The sequence below is a fragment of the Erpetoichthys calabaricus genome, chromosome 5 (assembly GCF_900747795.2).
Source record: "Erpetoichthys calabaricus chromosome 5, fErpCal1.3, whole genome shotgun sequence".
NCBI classification, from domain to species: domain Eukaryota; kingdom Metazoa; phylum Chordata; class Cladistia; order Polypteriformes; family Polypteridae; genus Erpetoichthys; species Erpetoichthys calabaricus.
Window position 1 is genome coordinate 242853419 of NC_041398.2, and position 21204 is coordinate 242874622.

Below are 21204 nucleotides of genomic sequence, written 5' to 3' on the forward strand. Positions count from 1 at the left end.
GCTAGCTCCCTGGTTGGAATAAGTTCTTTTGTAATTGTGGCATGTTACATAACCCGAAACTATTTAGATATAATATAATGTAAAAAGGTGATACCCCTCCCTTAGTGATAGGGCGGTAAGAAATCACACAGGAGAAATAACTTGGCTTTCTTTAATGACGATTTACACGGCATAATGGACGGGAAGCCATGACAAGACCTTGTGTAGAGTCTGACATTTTCGTCACTGCATTGGAAGGATTTTCCGAATCAGATGACGTTATCTCCCATCCATTTGTTGACTTCAAAGGTGTGCCGGGCAATGTTCCAAGGTTTTATACTCTTTCTCTATGTGCAGGCCCTCACTTAGGTAAATCATGCCATTCCAAACAAGGAAAAGAAGATCCAATGTGATGCTGACTGTGACACACACAAACAGTACAACGCCCATTTGCAGTTGTTCTTAACTTGTATTGTCTTCAAATGCTTGCCTAGCAGCTCTAAATGATGAGCCCCTGTGTGCTAAATCTGGCTTTTTGTTAACTATCCATGTGAGAAGAAACAGATTTATAAAGTATTGACATATTAAACATATAAACTTACTAGACAAAGAGCCCATTTCGACAACGTAAGATGAAACGGGCACGAGTGGAATAGTAATAAGTATAAGCACCACAAACCTGATGTAGGTGTATTGAATGAATGCGTAATTGAATCAGAATGCGTAATTAGGCCTGGAGCTGTAGTCGAAATCGCCTTTCAGGCCTCTAGAGCTTTAATCGAAGTCGCCTTTCTCTTTGAATTTTTGCGGCCGTAAATCCGCCGCCTGCCGCGATGTTGGGGTTGGATGTCGGTCGAAGTTGCCTTTCTCTTTGAATTTTCACGGCTGTAAATCCGCCACCTGCCACGATGTCGGTCTTGTAAGGTTTTTCGGGCAGCTGCACAGAAGGCGACTGCGCATTCGGCTTTGGACGGACGTGAGTGAGTGAGTGAGTGAGGAGGCTGGCGAATTATATATTAAGATTACAGAGTCGTAATCAAAAACAGAAGAGGTCCTAACTAATAATTACTTACCCTAAATAGATTTTATTTGAAAATGAGATGTTAGATGTAACATTTCTTTAATAGAAATACAGGTGTGAATGCAGAATAAAGATAAGACGTTAACTTTTTTTTATAGAAACAAGAAAAACTATTGGTTACTCTGAAAATGTCTTTACTTCGGTATTCGCTATAACGGCATTTGTATCCAGTAGAAGTGTGTCAAGAAATGCGGCTGGGACTCCTTTATACCAACAGCAACTGGGCTGCCAAGTCAGAAGTTTTCTTTCTTTATAAGGTTGTTGCTTTTTCGTCCTTCCCGCATGTGTTTGGACCATAGTGTGGGTGTATATGTATTTATTTATTTATTTATTTATTTATTTACAGAGCTTCTGTAAAAAGCCAGATTTCCCCCTTGGAACAAATTAAGTTCTATTTGTCTGTCATATAGTGCCTTACAGATATATCTGTCTGTCTGTCTGGGAACTTTTAGGTCAGGGGTCCTCAATCACAGTCCTAGAGGGCCGCAGTGACTGCAGGTTTTTGCTCCAACCCAATAGCTTAACAAGAAGCCCTTATTGCTCAAGTAACACTTCTGCTTCACTTTAGTGGTCTCGCTCGTTCAGATTTTGAACACTAATTGCTTATTTTAGTCTTAAACAGCTGTATTCTTGGTTTTTAATTGCTCCAAATGACAAAAGAGACCAGCGTTTCTCCATTTAGCTTGTTACCATTGTGAAGTTTGCCCGGACACCATCAGACCGACACCGCATCTTTATCAAAGATATGTTTATTTTCTTCCGCACAACTCACACAGTGCTTCTAGCCCCAGTCTCCCTTCTCCTGGGCCTTCTCTCTCCTTATCCCTGGGCCACCTGCACTCTGTCTCTCCAGGAGTTTCGTCCTCGTCCTGCTCCCGACTCCAGCTCGGTGATTGGAGGGAGGCGGCCCCTCTTATCCTCACCCGGATGAGCTCCAGCTGCTCTACCTGACGTCACGTCCTGGTGTGGCGGAAGCGTCAGGAGAGCACCCGGAAGCACTCCGGGTGACCTTGGAAGGATCGTCCTCCATAGTTGTGGCGGAAGTAAATAAGTCCCGGACTCCATGAGGCTCGGGGCGCCCCCTGGCAGTGACCAGAGGCCCCAACGGTCTTTAGCCTCCCTGCTCCCCTTCCGTGGACCTCTTCTACTCCAGGGCGGTTGCCCCCTCGTGGCCCGGAGGACAAATACGCCACGACCCAGTCCTTCCAGGCGTCCCGGCCGGGTCTGACCCCCAGCCATGTATGACACCATTTATTCCTCTGTGTGTGTTTATCATGCACTATTGGGTTTAATTAAATACTTGGAAGGAAAGTGAAGAGAAAAAAGTGAAGGATTGAGAATCACTCCTCCATTTTAGCCTTCAAATCATTTGGATGATATCCTTAGAAAGGAGAAGAAAATCTAGGATATGAGAATGACCTGACACGGTAGAGTTAAAGCAACTAACCTGCCATGAAATTAAATTATTGGCAAGAATTGCTTTCTAATTAGGCAACCGGGTTAGAACTGCGGCCCTCCAGGACTGTGATTGAGGACCCCTGTTTTAGGTGATTTAGATAATGCACAAAACCAGGACCTAATGGGATGTAAAGTCAATACCCAGTGATTAAGGCTTAAGGTAGCTACAGACACTCTGGATGGCTGCAGTGGAAATCTACCAGGGCTAGTATTGGCCACCCTGACCATGACCACCTAACAACTGTTCCTGTAGCCAGCAGGAGCCCAGCGTTCATTTATTTGTTTCATCTGCTGCCATGTAGCAGAGTGAAAAAAGTAACTGCTCTCGGCAATGTGGGTAACTTGACAATGCATGTATTGTGTGCAACTCAAACAGCTATTTACATACTAAACATTTGCTTGTCGGCATGCGTGTTTCTGCTTTGATGGTAATGTCTAATTTGCATTATTGTAAAAATAAAAAAAGTGGTGCAGCCGAATTTGCCTAAGAAACACCCATACAATACATTTGTTGTTTATAAATTGGAGATATCATGACCAGAGATGTCCTTAAGCCTTTGTTCTCAATGCAGCCAAAAGTGACGCAATGCCGATTTCCATTACATTTTTTTTTTGTCTGTCTTTTCAAGTTATTTTTTTTAGAAACCCAAATCTGACATAAGTCTGTAAAACATGGCCAGCACACATAATATTAATGAAATGTGTTGAGCCCCATGAACACCAACAGAGTGATTGCTGCACTAATTAGTGAAATTACTGTAGCTGGACCTTGACAGCCTTTAAGAAGCATCAGGAGGAGATGTTGGGACAGCTCAGCTATTAGCTAAACCAACAGGCTTGATAGGCTGAATGGTCTTCTCTCGTTTGTCAGATTTCTTCTGTTTCTTACTTTCTGTGGAGGCTAAGGATTTGACAGTTCATAATGGCCAGGGAGAGAAATTAGAAACTGAAGATTGTAGCTGTTACTTTGAGAGCAGTTAGCAGTGCTGTGGCGCAGTGGTAGCCTCACAGTAAGGAGACCTCCCTGCGTGGAGTTTGCATGTTCTCCCCGTGTCTGCGTGCGTTTCTTCCCACAGTCCAAAGACATGCAGGTTAAGTGCATTGGCGGTCCTAAATTGTCCCTAGTGTGTGTGTGTGTGTGTGTGTCCTGCGGTGGGTTGGCGCTCTGCCCGGGGTTTTGTTTCCTGCCTTGCACCCTGTGCTGGGTGGGATTGGCTCCAGCAGACCCCCGTGGCCCTGTGTTAGGATATAGCAGGTTGGGAAATGACTGAATGACTGACTAACACTGCTGCTGCTGCTAGCGGCTCGGTTTGTAGGAACCAGCGGACAGGACACAGGAGTCAGGACTGATGGGAATGTGATGTTTTTTAACGTTTTATTGATTTTATTAAAATCAAAGAACATTCCATACAAGCAAGTCAAGTTTAACAGAACTAGGTTCGAAACGAATCAACGCCCAAAGGGTTTTGATTAAAATTGGTGATGTGACGAATTTTGAATGCCTAGGCGTTGTCTGGCGGATCCTATAATAAAATTGCTTACCAGGAGTATTCTGATTCAAGTGCTTATCAGATTATTTGCAAATAATTTATTGTTTGTAATACCAATTTGGAGTGTTTTACCGTTTTAAATCGGCAAATCATTTTTGTTCTACATTTTTTCAAAAAATTTTTTGTTTTGTCCAATGTTCAGGGAGTGCAATGTTTTGCAAATTCTGTACTGCAATACATATTGTGTCTGAATTACGTGTATTATCCCATGGATAATATAATAAGAACTAGACAAAGAGCCCGTTTCGACAACGTAAGATGAAACGGGCACGAGTGGAATAGTAATAAGTATAAGCTCCACAAACCTGATATAGGTGTACTGAATGAATGCGTAATTAGGTCTCGAGCTGTAGTCGAAATCGTCTTTCAGGCCTCTAGAGCTTTAATCGAAGTCGCCTTTCTCTTTGAATTTTCGCGGCCATAAATCCGCCGCCTGCCGCGATGTTGGTCGAAGTCGCCTTTGTCTTTGAATTTTTGCCACCGTAAATCCGCCGGCTGCTGCGATGTCGTTCGAAGTCGCCTTTGTCTTTGAATTTTTGCCACCGTAAATCCGCCGGCTGCTGCAATGTTGGTCGAAGTCGCCTTTCTCTTTGAATTTTCACGGCCATAAATCCGCCACCTGCCGCGATGTTGGGGTTGGATGTCGGTCTCGTAAGGTTTTTCAGGCAGCTGCGCAGAAGGCGACTGCGCATTCGGCTTCGGACGGACGTGAGTGAGTGAATGAGTAGGCTGGCGAATTATATATAAGATATTATGGAGGTTCATGCAAATGGGCAAGAAAAGTATACGTTCCATCGTGAGAACGCTACGTATAACTGCCCCATGTTTGAGTTTCAGTTCTTTCTCTCTAATAAATAAACCGACTTTTTCAAATGGTTGTCCCTGTGATTTGTTAATTGTCATAACAAAAGCTCTTCTAACGGGAAACTGTTAATGTTTTAATACGAATGGCATATCAAGATCTCCTTTGGTGTCTCATGTTAGATGTACTACATTACCTGTCTTGTCGCCTGTTAAAATTTTACATGTCAGAATTGTTCGACCAATTTTGAATACAACTAATCTTGTCCTATTGCATAGCCCATCACTCCAACATAAATTACGCAATTACATTACAATACATCCTTCTTGCAACAGTAATTTATGTGGTGGAAGACTGGACGATGTTAACGGTTGTAGATATTCTTCGTGATATTGTAAGTTGATGTTTTCATCTTCCGCACCATCACCACCTACTGTTTCAGCAGTCTATTGATATGCATTTAACAAATTTTGCCGTTTAACCGATCAACAATTTTCACGTAAATTCGCTTGACTTCCTCGTTTCTCGGTGCTAGGATTGCCCGTGTACTCATTTCTTCTGTTGATAACCCTTCCCGATGAAATTCTTCAATAAGATTTGGACATAATAAGTCTTCTTTTATTGGGAAGTTAAAGTGAGGAAAACGTAAAAATTTATAAGAGCTGAGAGCACAGGAACTGTGACTGACAAAAGCATTCACACCAATGAGAGGTGAGAGGACCGCGGGAGTGGGCCGTGAACCGGAAATACTGTAGTTGAGAGGAGGGCGGGACTTCTTGGCAATAGTCTCGTCTCAAGATTCATCCATCCATCCATTTTCCAACTCGCTGAATCCGAACACAGGGTCACGGGGGTCTGCTGGAGCCAGTCCCAGCCAACACAGGGCACAAGGCAGGAACCAATCCCGGGCAGGGTGCCAACCCACCACAGTTGTCTCAAGATTTTCTTTTATAATAGAGAGACAAATATGAACATGCAGTAAATACAAAAGTGTTAGCTGTGCTACCCGTCTAAGATGGGTTTGAAAATCTAAATAATCCACGGAGACCTCAGAGCTGACGATTTAAGTGCAGTGTGTCTGTCCGATTTCTATGTCTCTGCTGCATACCAGTTAGCACAGGATTCCTTAAACCAGTGGTAATGTTTGTGGAGCGCCATCTGTTGGATCGCAGAGACACAGCAACAGGATGGACACACAAACAAGACACACAGACACTTGTCCTTTTATTAAAGTGGATTACATAGAACTGTACACCTTATCTGATTCCCCACCCCACCCCTTCATTCCCTGTGGTATTTGCAGCTTATGTTAGCTCATCGAGTTGAATTGTCAAATAAAATTATTTTCTTAAGGAGTGACTAAAGCAATTATTTGCACAAGCATTCCACTTAGACGTTTTTGCCAAATCTACTTCTTAAAATACATATATATATGTTGTATTAGTATTTCATAAATAAAATGGAAGACAAAAGAATGATAGTGTCAGTAAGAGGTCATGTTTATATTGCATTTGCTTGCACTGCAGTTTCAGAGGACGTCTTTGCCAACAGGATGTGAATGTTAAATCCTTGCCACATCATACTGTATGCGTTTAGGCCATCATCTCAGGCATATGATTTGAACAAAATAACAAAGTAGTCTGCCAAGTGTGTCTGCTGTGTATGTTTCAGTTAATTAGGACAGTCAAGTATTTATTATTCAATATTATAACCACTTCTTGTAGTTATTTATTATTCTATAATATAACCACTTATTGGTGGTCAAGGGAACAGATTGCACCTTCTCCCGGGAGGATTCCTGTACAGTGGATTCAGAAAGTATTCCGATCAGGTGCGTTCTGTTTGCTTTAATTCTTCTTGAGATGTGTCTTCATTAGGGATGGGAATTGATAAGATTTTCACGATTCCGATTCCATTTTCGATTCTGTTTAACAATTCGATTCTTTATCGATTCTCCTATCGATTCTTATTTTTAAAAAAGGAGAACACACAGGTCTCTTAGCTTAGAACTTTGTTTTATATCTTTGAACAAGATAACCTTACAAACCCAACAGTGAGATCTTAAGAGATTCACAGCCTACGGCTCCTCGATGGGGTGCCACGGGGTCCCCAGAAAAAAATGTGTAAATGTAAAATAATAATAAAATAAATATTCTTCTATAGCAATAACAAAGTATAACATAAATTATTCTGTGGCAATTACACAAGAATGTCCAGTAACATTTACACTCTCCTTTTTAAAAGTATATATGAGCTGAGCACTCAAAAATAAAACTACATCAGCCAGCAACAAATACAATCAACTCAAGTCCAATGGAACTGTGCACAGTGCAATTCTGCAACCATCAACTATTTTGACAGCTACATCCATGTTGGCCGCATTATCAACAGTGGCTGCCACAACCTTGTCTTTGATACCGTACTCCTCCAAGATCTCATCAATCTCCTCTGCTACAGCTGTCCCTGTCTGTGCCTGGTACACTGGTTTGGTTTTGAGGACTTTTTCTTGAGCTTGGCCATTCCTGACATAATGCAGCGTTACTGTGAGGTAATGATCTTCACTAAAACTTGTCCATCCATCAGCAGTGACGGCTGCCTTCAACACATGTTTCAGCTCAGAAATGGAAACGGATGAAACATCTGGTAAGAGGAGAACATGCAACTTTGACATTCCCTGCCTACAATTAAACACACCCCGAAAATCAGGGGCATCTACTGTGGCAAATGGGTGCAAGCCTTTTACCACAAACTTAGTCACTGCTCGGTGACATTCGTCTATCCTGGCCTGTGTCATTTTACTTTTCCCCGCCTCTGTGAAAGGAGAAGCTACCGGTAGACTGCAGCGAGAACTGCCAGCATCTGAGACAGCCAGACTCTGTCTGTCTCTCTCGTCATGGTCATCTAAATGCAATGCACAGTAATAGCAGGTTTTGCAATAAGGCAAATCGCGCTAACATAATATGCAATGTTAGTTGATTAGTTACCTGCCGTATTAACGGGAGAGGACGTGCAAACATTACCGCTGCTGCTGGGTTGAGATTCACTAGTCCGGAGCGGATCAAAAACACAACATTCATTTAAGGTTATTGCGTGTTTTGTGAGCAAATGCTTTTGCATATTCGTAGTGTTTCCTCCCTTTGATGAAATATCTACTTTGCAAGTATTGCAAGTTGCCCTGTTGTCATCCTTTCTCGTAAAGTTTAACCAAACTTTTGAGCATTTGTGCCGCTTAGGCGCCCCATGTTTCCTGCTGGGTAAATGACACTACGCAACGTGGTGACGTCATTCGAGGCGACTGGAATCGATAGGGGAATCGTTTGCAAAAATGGCAAACAATTCCAAGGAATTGAAACAGTGGGAACCGGTTCTCAACAAGAACCGGTTTTCGATTCCCATCCCTAGTCTTCATTGGATGGATGGATGGATAGATAGATACTTTATTAATCCACCAAGAGGAAATTCACATGCGCTGTGGAGCACACGTGTGGCAAATTGAATTGATTTGGACATCATTTAGAGAGGCACACATGCATCTGTGTACAGAAGGTCCCACAATTCACACACAGGACAAAAACCAAGCCCTGTAGTCCAAGGAACTCTCTGTTGACCTCTCAGATCAAAGGCCATTGCCTCTTCCCCTCTTCTCAAGCTTTGTCCCACCATCCTACCAACTGTGGCCCCTGGAACTGAAGCAGGCAGCTCCTTTCTTCTACCACCTGGGAGTACTTCTGGTGTTCTAAACACGTAGTCTGAAAGCACTTCAGAGTGAGGTGGAAGCCCCAGGAAACAGGGCTCCCCAATCCCTGCAGCACACCCCGGCTGCACCCACAGAACCCAACAGGGCTGAGCCAATAAACTCCCAAGTCCCATGATACCCTGTGGGAAACTGTGGTGCTGCCATCTAGTGTTCTAGGGGAGACAATGTCCTGTACATGCTGTCTCCCCTGTTGTTCCTGACTGAGGCTGTTTTGGCCGGGCCAGACTCCCAGCTGTCCCTCCCACTATGTATTTTGTTTTTTTTTGGTTTTGCTGTGGTATGTATTTCAATTTCCCTTTGGGGATAATTACAGTGGGGCAAAAAAGTATTTAGTCAGCCACCAATTGTGCAAGTTCTCCCACTTAAAAAGATGAGAGAGGCCTGTAATTTTCATCATAGGTATACCTCAACTATGAGAGACAAAGTGAGAAAAATCCAGAAAATCACATTGTCTGATTTTTGAAGAATTTATTTGCAAATTATGGTGGAAAAAAAGTATTTGGTCAATAACGAAAGTTCATCTCAATACTTTGTTATATACCCTTTGTTGGCAATGACAGAGGTCAAACGTTTTCTGTAAGTCTTCACAAGGTTTTCACACACTGTTGCTGGTATTTTGGCCCATTCCTCCATGCAGATCTCCTCTAGAGCAGTGATGTTTTGGGGCTGTCGCTGGGCAGCACGGACTTTCAACTCCCTCCAAAGATTTTCTATGGGGTTGAGATCTGGAGACTGGCTAGGCCACTCCAGGACCTTGAAATGCTTCTTATGAAGCCATTCCTTCGTTACTCGGGTGGTGTGTTTGGGATCATTGTCATGCTGAAAGACCCAGCCACGTTTCATCTTCAGTGCCCTTGCTGATGGAAGGAGGTTTTCACTCAAAATCTGACGATACATGGCCCCATTCATTCTTTCCTTTACACGGATCAGTCGTCCTGGTCCCTTTGCAGAAAAACAGCCCCAAAGCATGATGTGTCCACCCCCATGTTTTACAGTAGGTATGGTGTTCTTTGGATGCAACTCAGCATTCTTTCTCCTCCAAACACGACGAGTAGAGTTTTGAATCATATGACATTCTCCCAATCCTCTTCTGGATCATCCAAATGCTCTCTAGCAAACTTCAGACGGGCCTGCACATGTACTGGCTTAAGCAGGGGGACACATCTGGCACTGCAGGATTTGAGTCCCTGGCGGCGTAGTGTGTTACTGATGGTAGCCTTTGTTACTTTGGTCCCAGTTCTCTGCAAGTCATTCACTAGGTCCCCCCGTGTGGTTCTGGGATTTTTGCTCACCGTTCTTGTGATCATTTTGACCCCACGGGGTGAGATCTTGCGTGGAGCCCCAGATCGAGGGAGATTATCAGTGGTCTTGTATGTCTTCCATTTTCTAATAATTGCTCCCTCAGTTGATTTCTTCACACCAAGCTGCTTACCTATTGCAGATTCAGTCTTCCCAGCCTGGTGCAGGTCTACAATTTTGTTTCTGGTGTCCTTTGACAGCTCTTTGGTCTTGGCCATAGTGGAGTTTGGAGTGTGACTGTTTGAGGTTGTGGACAGGTGTCTTTTATATTGATAACGAGTTCAAACAGGTGCCATTAATACAGGTAACGAGTGGAGGACAGAGGAGCCTCTTACAGAAGAAGTTACAGGTCTGTGAGAGCCAGAAATCTTGCATGTTTGTAGGTGACCAAATACTTATTTTCCACCATAATTTGCAAATAAATTCTTTAAAAATCAGACAATGTGATTTTCTGGATTTTCTTTTCTCATTTTGTCTGTCATAGTTGAGGTATACCTATGATGAAAATTACAGGCCTCTCTCATCTTTTCAAGTGGGAGAACTTGCACAATTGGTGGCTGACTAAATACTTTTTTGCCCCACTGTAAGTCTATCTAATCTAATTTATATGTCCTGGTACAACTTAAAGCAGCAGGAGAAGAGTGTTGGTGTCATAGAGGTTTGCATGAATGTATTAGGGTCAGTTTGCACCTGTGTGCACAGCACTGCTGCCATTTCAATAACTTAGATTGCAGAGCTGATTTCATTTAAGGAGCGGCAATCAGACATATTATGGCAGCAGACTCTGGACAAACCAGCATATTAATTCTGTTAGACCTCAGTGCAGCATTTGACACTCAGGTCAGACATGACATTCTACTGTCCAGAATGGAGAACATGCCACTGGGTATCTCTGGCACTGCCCTCCAGTGGTTCAACTCCTATCTTACTGATATGCAAGAGTTTGTTAGTCTTGGCAACAGCAGATCCAACACAGCGCCAGTCATACCACAGGGCTCTGTCCTCGGCCCTCTTCTCTATTTATATGCTTCCCCTTGGCCATATTATCCGTAGCTATAGACTGGGTTATCATTTTTATGCAGATGATACTCAACTCTACTTCAACGTTAAAAGTGGAACTTCATCAGAGCTTTCTCAGCTCACAACCTGCCTCAGTGAAATTAAAACCTGGATGGAGCAGAACTCTTTAAAATTAAATTGCAACAAAACTGAACCCCTGCAAATCTATATTACTAAACCACAGTTGTATAATTATATGCAGGACGCACCGAGGCGCATGCGCACAGTGCCTCAGCGCCCCAGAGTCAGTAGGTGGCACCCAAACAACACAACCTGTAAACTAAACTTGCTCTAATCCACTGTGCCAGCAGTCAGTGTGGCGTATTTGAATCACATAATGGTAATTCAGTATTAAAAGTAAGTTGAATTATGATTCCTAACAGTAAACGACTTCTACCTAACGACACAGCCACAGAAAAACAAAAACGAGACCGCATGGATAAGAACAATAAACGAAGGCTCCTACAACGCACTTCAGAGACACCAGAAGCAAAGAAGTCACGGCTCCAAAAAGAAAGAGCTCAACTAACGGAAATACAAAAACGAGCCCGTATGGATAAAAACAATGAACAAAGGCGCCCACAACGCGCTTCTGAAACAGCAGAGGCAAAGGAGTCACGGCTCCAAAAAGAAAGAGCTCAACGATTAGAAATACAAAAATGAGCCCATATGGCTACGACCTGTAAACTAAACCTGAGGTAAAGCGTGCTTGCCAGGTTGTACAGCCGCCCGAACGCAAACACCCACACCACCGCATATACCACCTTCGTTTAGTAATGTAGCCCTCCATGCCCGGATCTGCTGCCATGGTCACTTCAGCACACGAATCCGCCGCCGTCAGCAAACGACTTCTGGCTAACGACACAGCCATAGAAAAACAAAAACAACACCGCATGGATATAAACAATGAACGCAGGCGCCTACAACGCGCTTCTGAAACACGTCACAGCTCCAAATGGAAACCGCTTTAGTACAAATATATTTATTTAATTAAATGAAAACTCTCCCAGAACACACCCACCCTCCATGATTTTTCTTCCCTCCAAATATCGGAGGGAACACAAGGTGATTGCCATTCTTGGATTTGCGATTCTTTCCAGAATCGCGGGTTTACTGGTTGGGACTAAAATGCAGCTTAATAAAATGAGCTCCCTTCCCAGTCTATCTTGGCGGTGATCTCATCAGACCTGCCTCTACTGCAAAGAATCTTGGTGTCATTTTTGATTCCTCCCTTTCTTATTCCGCCCTCATATATCACATTAAGAAACTTTCTTACTTTCACCTCCGTAACATATCCCGTGTTTGCTCCTTCCTCTTCTTCTCTAATGCTGAGAAACTTGTCCATGCTTTTATCACATCCCACATCGATTATTGTAATTCCCTACTGGCAGGTGCCCCTTCTGATCTTATATCACAGCTCCAGCATATTCAAAACTCAGCTGCAAGAGTCCTGACACGGACCAGCAGCAGCGAGCACATCACACCCATCCTGCTCCGTCTTCACTGGCTCCCTGTGTCCTACAGAATTGAATATAAAATTCTACTAATAACCTACAAAGCCTTAAATAACCTCACGGCAAACTACATCAGTGACCTTCTCCATCGCTATGTGCCTGTCTGCCCACTAAGGTCCTCTGATTCTGGTAATCTTGTTGTGCCACTAATCTACACTCCATGGGTGACAGCAGGGCCTTCAGCTGTATAGCGCCCTGACTCTGGAATGACCTACCGAAATTAATCAGGTCAGCTGACTCCATGAATTCTTTTAAAAAAAGAACTCGAAACTCATCTGTTCAGTTTGGCTTTTAGCTCTACTTGACTTTATTACCCTTCTCTCAGTTTACCTTCATGTCAAGATGTCATGTAACCTGTATGTGTGTGCGAGACCATCAATTGTGTTGTCTGTTAGGCTTTATCTCTGAATTTACTGTCGTAATCTTCTTTATTTATTTATCTGGCTTGTACAACGCTATATACTGTATACCCTGACGTTCTTTATTTATTCTGTAAGTGCCTTGAGCATGGGATGCTAACGTGGAGCTACCTGGGTTTAGCACAGTTAGAGCGGATTTGTGAAATTCTCCTTGGGATTAATAAAGTATCTATCTATCTATCTATCTATCTATCTATCTATCTATCTATCTATCTATCTATCTATCTATCTATCTATCTATCTATCTATCTATCTATCTATCTATCTATCTATCTATCTATCTATCTATCTATCTATCTATCTATCTATCTATCTATCTATCTGTTATATAGTGCCTTATCTCTATCTATCTATCTATCTATCTATCTATCTATCTATCTATCTATCTATCTATCTATCTATCTATCTGTTATATAGTGCCTTATCTCTATCTATCTATCTATCTATCTATCTATCTATCTATCTATCTATCTATCTATCTATCTATCTATCTATCTATCTATCTATTTATCTATCTATCTATTATATAGTGCCTTTTCTGTCTGTCTCTATCTATCTATCTATCTATCTATCTATCTATCTATCTATCTATCTATCTATCTATCTATCTATTATATAGTGCCTTTTCTGTCTGTCTCTATCTATCTATCTATCTATCTATCTATCTATCTATCTATCTATCTATCTATCTATCTATCTATCTATTATATAGTGCCTTTTCTATCTATCTATCTATCTATCTATCTATCTATCTATCTATCTATCTATCTATCTATCTATCTATCTATCTATCTCTATCTATCTATTATATAGTGCCTTTTCTATCTATCTATCTATCTATCTATCTATCTATCTATCTATCTATCTATCTATCTATCTATCTATCTATCTATCTATCTATCTATCTATCTATCTATCTATCATATAGTGCCTTTTATATCTATCTATCTATCTATCTATCTATCTATCTATCTATCTATCTATCTATCTATCTATCTATCTATCTATCTATCTATCTATCTATCTATCATTAAATAAGCAAAATGTACAAGTGGAAATAACATTTTAAATTTGAAAGAGCAAATTCAACATTCATGTTTCTCTATTTTAAGGCAGATCATTGTTTTAAAGCTACGTTTATTGAAATGTGTTTTTCTTCTCCTGGCAGGGTGTCTTTGGTTGTGACAGAAACGGTGGATGCAGGGCTGTTTGGTGAAGGAATTGTGGAAAGTTTAGTTCATGCATGGAAACATTTGCTTTTACCTTCGCAGGTAAGATTACATTTTTTTTTTAAGCTTTTGGCTTTAAACAGAATATAACGTAACAGTTTCAAGCCTGGATAATTCAATTAAATGTTGCTGGGGGTCAAAGACTATATTGGAAATGCAAGATACAAGGCAGAGTGCCAGTCCATCCTGCGGCCCACTCACTCCAAGTGTGGTCAGTTTAGAATCACCAGTGAACCGAACCTGCACATTCTTGGTGATGTGGGAAGAAAACCGGGGAACATGGAGATCCACTCAACACAGATGTAGGCCTAGTAATATTTATACTTTTTTTTGAGCAATGTGATTTGCTTGTTTTAGTTAGTGATTTAATTGCATAATTCTAATGAAATGAATTATTATGGAGCATTATGATGAAATGTTATTTCTCCTCCTGTTGGATATTTAAATTGACTTTAAAATGTGTCTCAACCACAATCTAAATTACGCATGTTGGTGTGACACCCTGTGTTAGACTGTAGTAGTGCAATTATTTGGAATTAATGAACAGCTGCATCTGCAGAGGGAAACTTTGGTAAAGGTTATTTCCATGATAGAAAACAGAAGTAATATAATAATTGCTCTTGGGGAGCCATCTAGAGAGCCATCCTGTCTCCTTTCCCGTTTACTTTCTGTGCAATGGAATTCCTTCAGAATACCAGCTCTTGCCATCTGCAGAAGGTCACAGGCGACTCCTCCGTCATAGGTTTTATTGATACTGGAGACGAGTTGGAGTACAGGAAGTTGGCGGAGGACTTTCTCTTGCGGACTAAAGTCTTTCTTGCATGGTGAATCTTGTTTAGCAGTCCTCACTGCTTGCAGATATGTTTTTTCATGCTATTATTCTTTTGCTTTCACAGGGTCAGATGGGCTGTTCCGGTCAGGTGGGCCGAGTTATTCCAGCTATGGCTACAGTGTTTGGCATGGCAGTGGAATGTCCAGAGATAAGGAGGCATCATAGGTAAAAACATGATAATATGTAAACTTTATACATGTACACTATTTGATCAAAGGTCTGTGGACACCCCTCCAAATGTTTAAGCTGCACCCATTATTAACAAGTTCATAAAATCAAGCAGGTAGTCATGCAGTCTCCATTGACAAATATTGGCAGTAGAATGGGTCGTACTGAAGACATCGTCGACTTGACTCAGGTGCCACCGAAAGTGGCAGCCTTTTCCAGCAGCTCCGTGTATGACTATCTTTCTACCTTTTCATCCATTTCACTGATCACTCCTACCACTTTCTTTTATGTGGACTCGTTCCCTAGACACTTTTTACTACTTGGACATGGATTTTTACACGCCGAGACTTGTCTATTCAGGTAGTCAACTTCAAGCGCTGAGAACAAATGCCCACGCTGGTGTGGTTCCCTATTTTCCATGATGAGGTAAGAAGGCGGTATCGTGGCAGTAGATCTAAGCTAAAGACGAAGCGGTTTATGAGAAAGTGGCGTTACATGCCTTCGGTGCCTTCTGTGATCCTAAGAAATGTGAACTCACTACCAAATAAGATCGATGAACTGGCAGCGCTGGTGAAAAATGTCAGGACCTACAGAGAATGCAGTTTGTTGTGTTTTTGTAAAACGTGTCTATCTATCTATCTATCTATCTATCTATCTATCTATCTATCTATCTATCTATCTATCTATCTATCTATCTATCTATCTATCTATCTATCTATCTATCTATCTATCTATCTATCTACAGTTAGGTCCATATATATTTGGACAGAGACAACTTTTCTCATTTTGGTTCTGTACATCACCACAATGAATTTTAAATTAAACAACTCCGATGCAGTTGAAGTGCAGACTTTCAGCTTTAATTCAGTGGGGTGAACAAAACGATTACATAAAAATGTGAGGCAACTAAAGCATTTTGTGAACACAATCCCTTCATTTCAGGGGCTCAAAAGTAATTGGACAATTGACTCAAAGGCTATTTCATGGGCAGGTGTGGTCAAGTCCGTCGTTATGTCATTATCAATTAAGCAGATACAAGGCCTGGAGTTGATTTGAGGTGTGGTGCTTGCATTTGGAAGATTTTGCTGTGAACAGACAACATGCGGTCAAAGGAGCTCACCATGCAGGTGAAAGAAGCCATCCTTAAGCTGAGAAAACAGAAAAAACCCATCTGAGAAATTGCTACAATATTACGAGTGGTAAAATCTACAGTTTGGTCCATCCTGAGAAAGAAAGCAAGCACTGGTGAACTCAGCAACGCAAAAAGACCTGGACGTCCACGGAAGACAACTGTGATGGATGATCGCAGAATTATTTCCATGGTGAAGAGAAACCCCTTCACAACAGCCAACCAAGTGAACAACACTCTCCAGGGGGTAGGCGGGCGTATCGATATCCAAGTCTACCATAAAGAGAAGACTGCATGAAAGTAAATCCAGAGGGTGCACTGCAAGGTGCAAGCCACTCATAAGCCTCAAGAATAGAAAGGCGAGATTGGACTTTGCTAAAGAACATCTAAAAAAGCCAGCACAGTTCTGGAAAAACATTCTTTGGACAAATGAAACCAAGATCAACCTCTACCAAAATGATGGCAAGAAAAAAGTATGGAGAAGGCGTGGAACAGCTCATTATCCAAAGCATACCACATCATCTGTAAAACACGCTGGAGGGAGGCAGTGTGATGGCTGCCAGTGGCACTGGGACACTAGTGTTTATTGATGATGTGACACAGGACAGAAGCAGCCGAATGAATTCTGAGGTGTTCAGAGACATACTGTCTGCTCAAATCCAGCTAAATACAGTCAAATTGATTCATGATACAGATGGACAATGACCCAAAACATCCAGCCAAAGCAACCCAGGAGTTTATTAAAGCAAAGAAGTGGAAAATTCTTGAATGGCCAAGTCAGTCACCTGATCTTAACCCAACTGAGCAGGCATTTCACTTGTTGAAGACTAAACTTCAGACAGAAAGGCCCACAAACAAACAGCAACTGAAAGCCGCTGCAGTAAAGGCCTGGCAGAGCATTAAAAAGGAGGAAACCCAACATCTGGTGATGTCCAGGAGTTCAAGACTTCAGGCTGTCATTGCCAGCAAAGGGTTTTCAACCAAGTATTAGAAATGAACATTTGATTTCCAGTTATTTCATTTGTCCAATTACTTTTGAGCCCCTGAAATGAAGGGATTGTGTTCAAAAAATGCTTTAGTTGCCTCACATTTTTATGTAATCGTTTTGTTCACCCCACTGAATTAAAGCTGAAAGTCTGTACTTCAACTGCATCGGAGTTGTTTCATTTAAAATTCATTGTGGTAATGTACAGAACCAAAATGAGAACAAAGTTGTCTCTGTCCAAATATTTATGGACCTAACTCTATCTATCTATCTATCTATCTATCTATCTATCTATCTATCTATCTATCTATCTATCTATCTATCTATCTATCTATCTATGATATATTGCCTTTCACATCTATCTATCTATCTATCTATCTATCTATCTATCTATCTATCTATCTATCTATCTATCTATCTATCTATCTATCTATCTATGATATATTGCCTTTCACATCTATCTATCTATCTATCTATCTATCTATCTATCTATCTATCTATCTATCTATCTATCTATCTATCTATCTATCTATCTATGATATATTGCCTTTCACTTTATCTATCTATCTATCTATCTATCTATCTATCTATCTATCTATCTATCTATCTATCTATCTATCTATCTATCTATCTATCTATCTATCTATCTATCTATCTATCTATCTATCTATCTATCTAACTCACCCAGACCCACCTACCTACCTTCCTACTTACTTACTTATATATACTGTGTATATATATATATATATATATATATATATATATATATATATATATATATATATATAGTGGTACTATCATAGGATGCCACCTTTACCACAACTTGGCACATCTAATTTCTGCTCTGCTAGATGTGTCCTACTCTAGTGCTATTTTTGTAAAAGTGAAGATTCGACAAGCAACATCCACTCTGCCACAAAGCTGTAGATGGACCATACAAATCTACAGCAGTGAAGCGCACTGAGCATATCAATTGCATCTTCTCTGTGGTGTCACTCACGACAGAGCTTCAAAATGCCTACAGAAGCAACGTCAGTACAAGATCTGCCCGTCAGGGAGCTTTGTGAAATGGGTTTTCAATGGCTGAGTAGCTGCACATAAGCTTAAGATTTCTGAGCACAGTGCCAAGCATTGGCTGGAGTGGCATAAACCACACCACCCACCATTGGACTATCCAGCAGTGGAAATGTGTTTTCTGGAGTGATGAATCACACTTCACTATCTGGCAGTCTGGTGGACCAGTCCAGGTTTGGTGGATGCCAGGAGGAACCCACCTTCTGGACTGCATAGTGCCTGCTGTAAAGTTTGGTGGAGGGGGGGATATTGGTCTGGAGCTGTTTTTCAGGGTTTGGGCTCAGTCCCTTGGTACCTATGAAGGGTACTATTAATGCTGCAGCACACAAAGACATTTTAGACAACTGTGCACTTTCAACTTTGTATCAACAATTTGGGGAGGACAGACGAGTTTGGTGTGGAGGAATCTGAGTGGCGTGCACAGGGCCCTGACCTAACATAAATCTCCACATATTCTGGAATGTCTTCCCCAGAGAGTGGGGGCTTTTATAGCTGTTGTATTTCAGCCAGGGTACCAGTCATCCCAGCTTAGATTCAAATTCATGTTTTAGGTCTGTTTTGTTCATTTTTGGTTCTTTTATTTACAGTAATGTTACTTTTGTTGAGTATTTACATTATTCTTTATTTTTGAGTGTGTTTATGCATGTAAGTTGCCTGGGTTGTGTTCCTTGTGCTTTTATGGGTGGTTCCCCAAGAGGTGATCACAATTAGGGAGTCCGGGATTCCCGGACATTTTTCATTCCCGGGAATGAAACTGCTGTAATTCCCGGGAAAACGGGAACGGCCAAGCTTGCATATATAGCGTGTAAAAATTGATCAAGAAATAAGAGTTGAAAATAATTAAGTGGCGCAGCAGCAGTCAATCTCCCGGCTGGCAGAGTACAGTGGACTGGGAGGTGTCCACACTCTGCAGCGCACGAATGCCGGGACGGGGCAGAGTTCATTGACGTCTGTGCTGTTGACAGTTTTGAACAGCAACTTGAAATTGCAATGTGTCAGTCTGTTGCATCCGCATTATCTGTGCCAAGAAACTTGCCATCACAGAATGATGATAAGAAACTGGATGCATCAATAAAAGCTGAAATAGCGGTGTTTCAGAGCAACGGCAAGCGCGGGTGTTGTTTAGATCAAGTGTATCAGTATCTGATGACTGTGCTGCCTACTTCAGTGGAGACAGAGCGTGCTTTCTCAGCGGCTGGCATACTCTGCACGAAGGTGTGCTCTCGCCTGGAAGGCGACATGACACGTTGTGCTTTCTACACTCTTACTACCGCAACTAACTAGATACATGTACTTATATGACAGCATGAACTGCTTGTAGTTAAGGTTAGTCTTTTATTGGTGTCAACATACTGCAGTAGTTTTATTAAAAATAAGTGTCGCTCGTTCTAAAACTGTTCACATGTGAGATGCCAGTGACCTGTGTCATCCCCGGGAATGGATAAACCCTTCTGGGAATGGATTCCCTAGTCACCACCAGGAACTGCCTTTTGCCCTATAAATTAGGGGGGGGGGTTGGGGGTTCCCACAGTTCCTGGTGGTTCGTTTCAAATGTTCTCTGGGAGTTTTGGTGAGTTCGATAATTTGTCTTGTGCTTGTACTTTTAGATTTCTTTGGGTTTTCTCCCTCCATGCTGTTTTGTTGACTACACCTTGGGATTCTGTTTTGCATTGCCCTGTGCTTTTAGACAACTCCACTCTTGTTTGTGTGATTTTTGTGAAGAATAAAACCTTTTTATTTTTTATGAATATTTCTGTCTTAGCCCATTTATCTAGCCAGGTTTGCCGGTATATTCCCCTCCACACTCTTCAGAATAATGGTTCTTTAATGGCACAGTATGGCACATTTTTTGAAAGTATTGTGGGCATTGTTAGAAGTGCTTTTGCAACCTTCTGAGAGTTGTGTGTCTTGAGACTCCTAGTTATAACCGTAACCATATAACCACTTTGGACAACGTCATATTAATGCCCTTGGTTTTGGAGTAGGATGTCCAACAAGCTCCTATAGCTGTGATGGTCAGGTGTCCACAAACTCCACATTATACTTTAAAACCTTAATTTAGCAGTTCATGTTTTTTTCATCAGGTTTTATTGGTCCAGGGGCAGAACTTACCTTTCATTTTTAATTTATTAGAACTTGTGGTATTTTCCTAATATAGGGTTGGTGTGCAGCAAGTAGGGGGAGTGTGTTTGGAAGGAGCTGTGTGTCTTCACGGTCCAGTTAACTACAACAGTGACGATGGCGACTCTGAAGAACCGTACACCACCGAGAGAATGAGTCGAGTGCCTGGAGGGTACACCCCTCTGAGTGAACCTTTTCAGGTTATGACGGTCAATTTCAACAAACCAGAGGTGAGGCGTTTTTAAAACAACATAAACTTTTTCATGTGTAAGATGAAGCTATTTATTACATTTAATTTTGTAAAGAAATTGATATTTTTAGTTATATTGCCGACTAAAAAAAAAACTACTATGTTCTTTTGCCAAAATTGTTCCACTCTCCATTTCTTTAATAAGTGTTATGAGATGTCAGGCAAAATGACACCATTTATTGGCTAACTGAACTGATTAAAATTTGTATGCTTTTGAGACCGCTTAGGCCCCTTCTTCAGGCAACTTAATAAATGTTGAAATAAATAAGTCTTTAAATAAGTGTATATAATATGAAAATTATTTTAAGATATGCGATATATATAATATATTGTGGAGACTGGCCCGGACACCGATGGTTCAAGCACCAACACACGTTTATTATACATAATTATTTACAAAATGCCACACACAACCCAGTGCCCCTGCACCAATGACCCGTCACATCCTGGCCTCTCAAAATGCCGGTCCTCCTCTGGTCCGCCTGCACTCCTATCCTC

The 21204-nt window shown here is 41.5% G+C and overlaps 1 protein-coding gene across 2 annotated transcripts in view; it reads left to right on the top strand.

Moving 5' to 3' along the window:
- The window catches only part of prmt9 (protein arginine methyltransferase 9), a 131691-nt gene that overhangs the window by 38481 nt on the left and 72006 nt on the right, over positions 1–21204 (top strand). For both annotated transcript variants that reach the window (XM_028802710.2, XM_028802712.2), the window contains 3 exons: positions 14087–14189; positions 15044–15144; positions 20494–20686. In XM_028802710.2, the coding sequence (XP_028658543.1) occupies positions 14087–14189; positions 15044–15144; positions 20494–20686 (397 nt within the window). The remainder of the gene's footprint in view (positions 1–14086; positions 14190–15043; positions 15145–20493; positions 20687–21204) is intronic.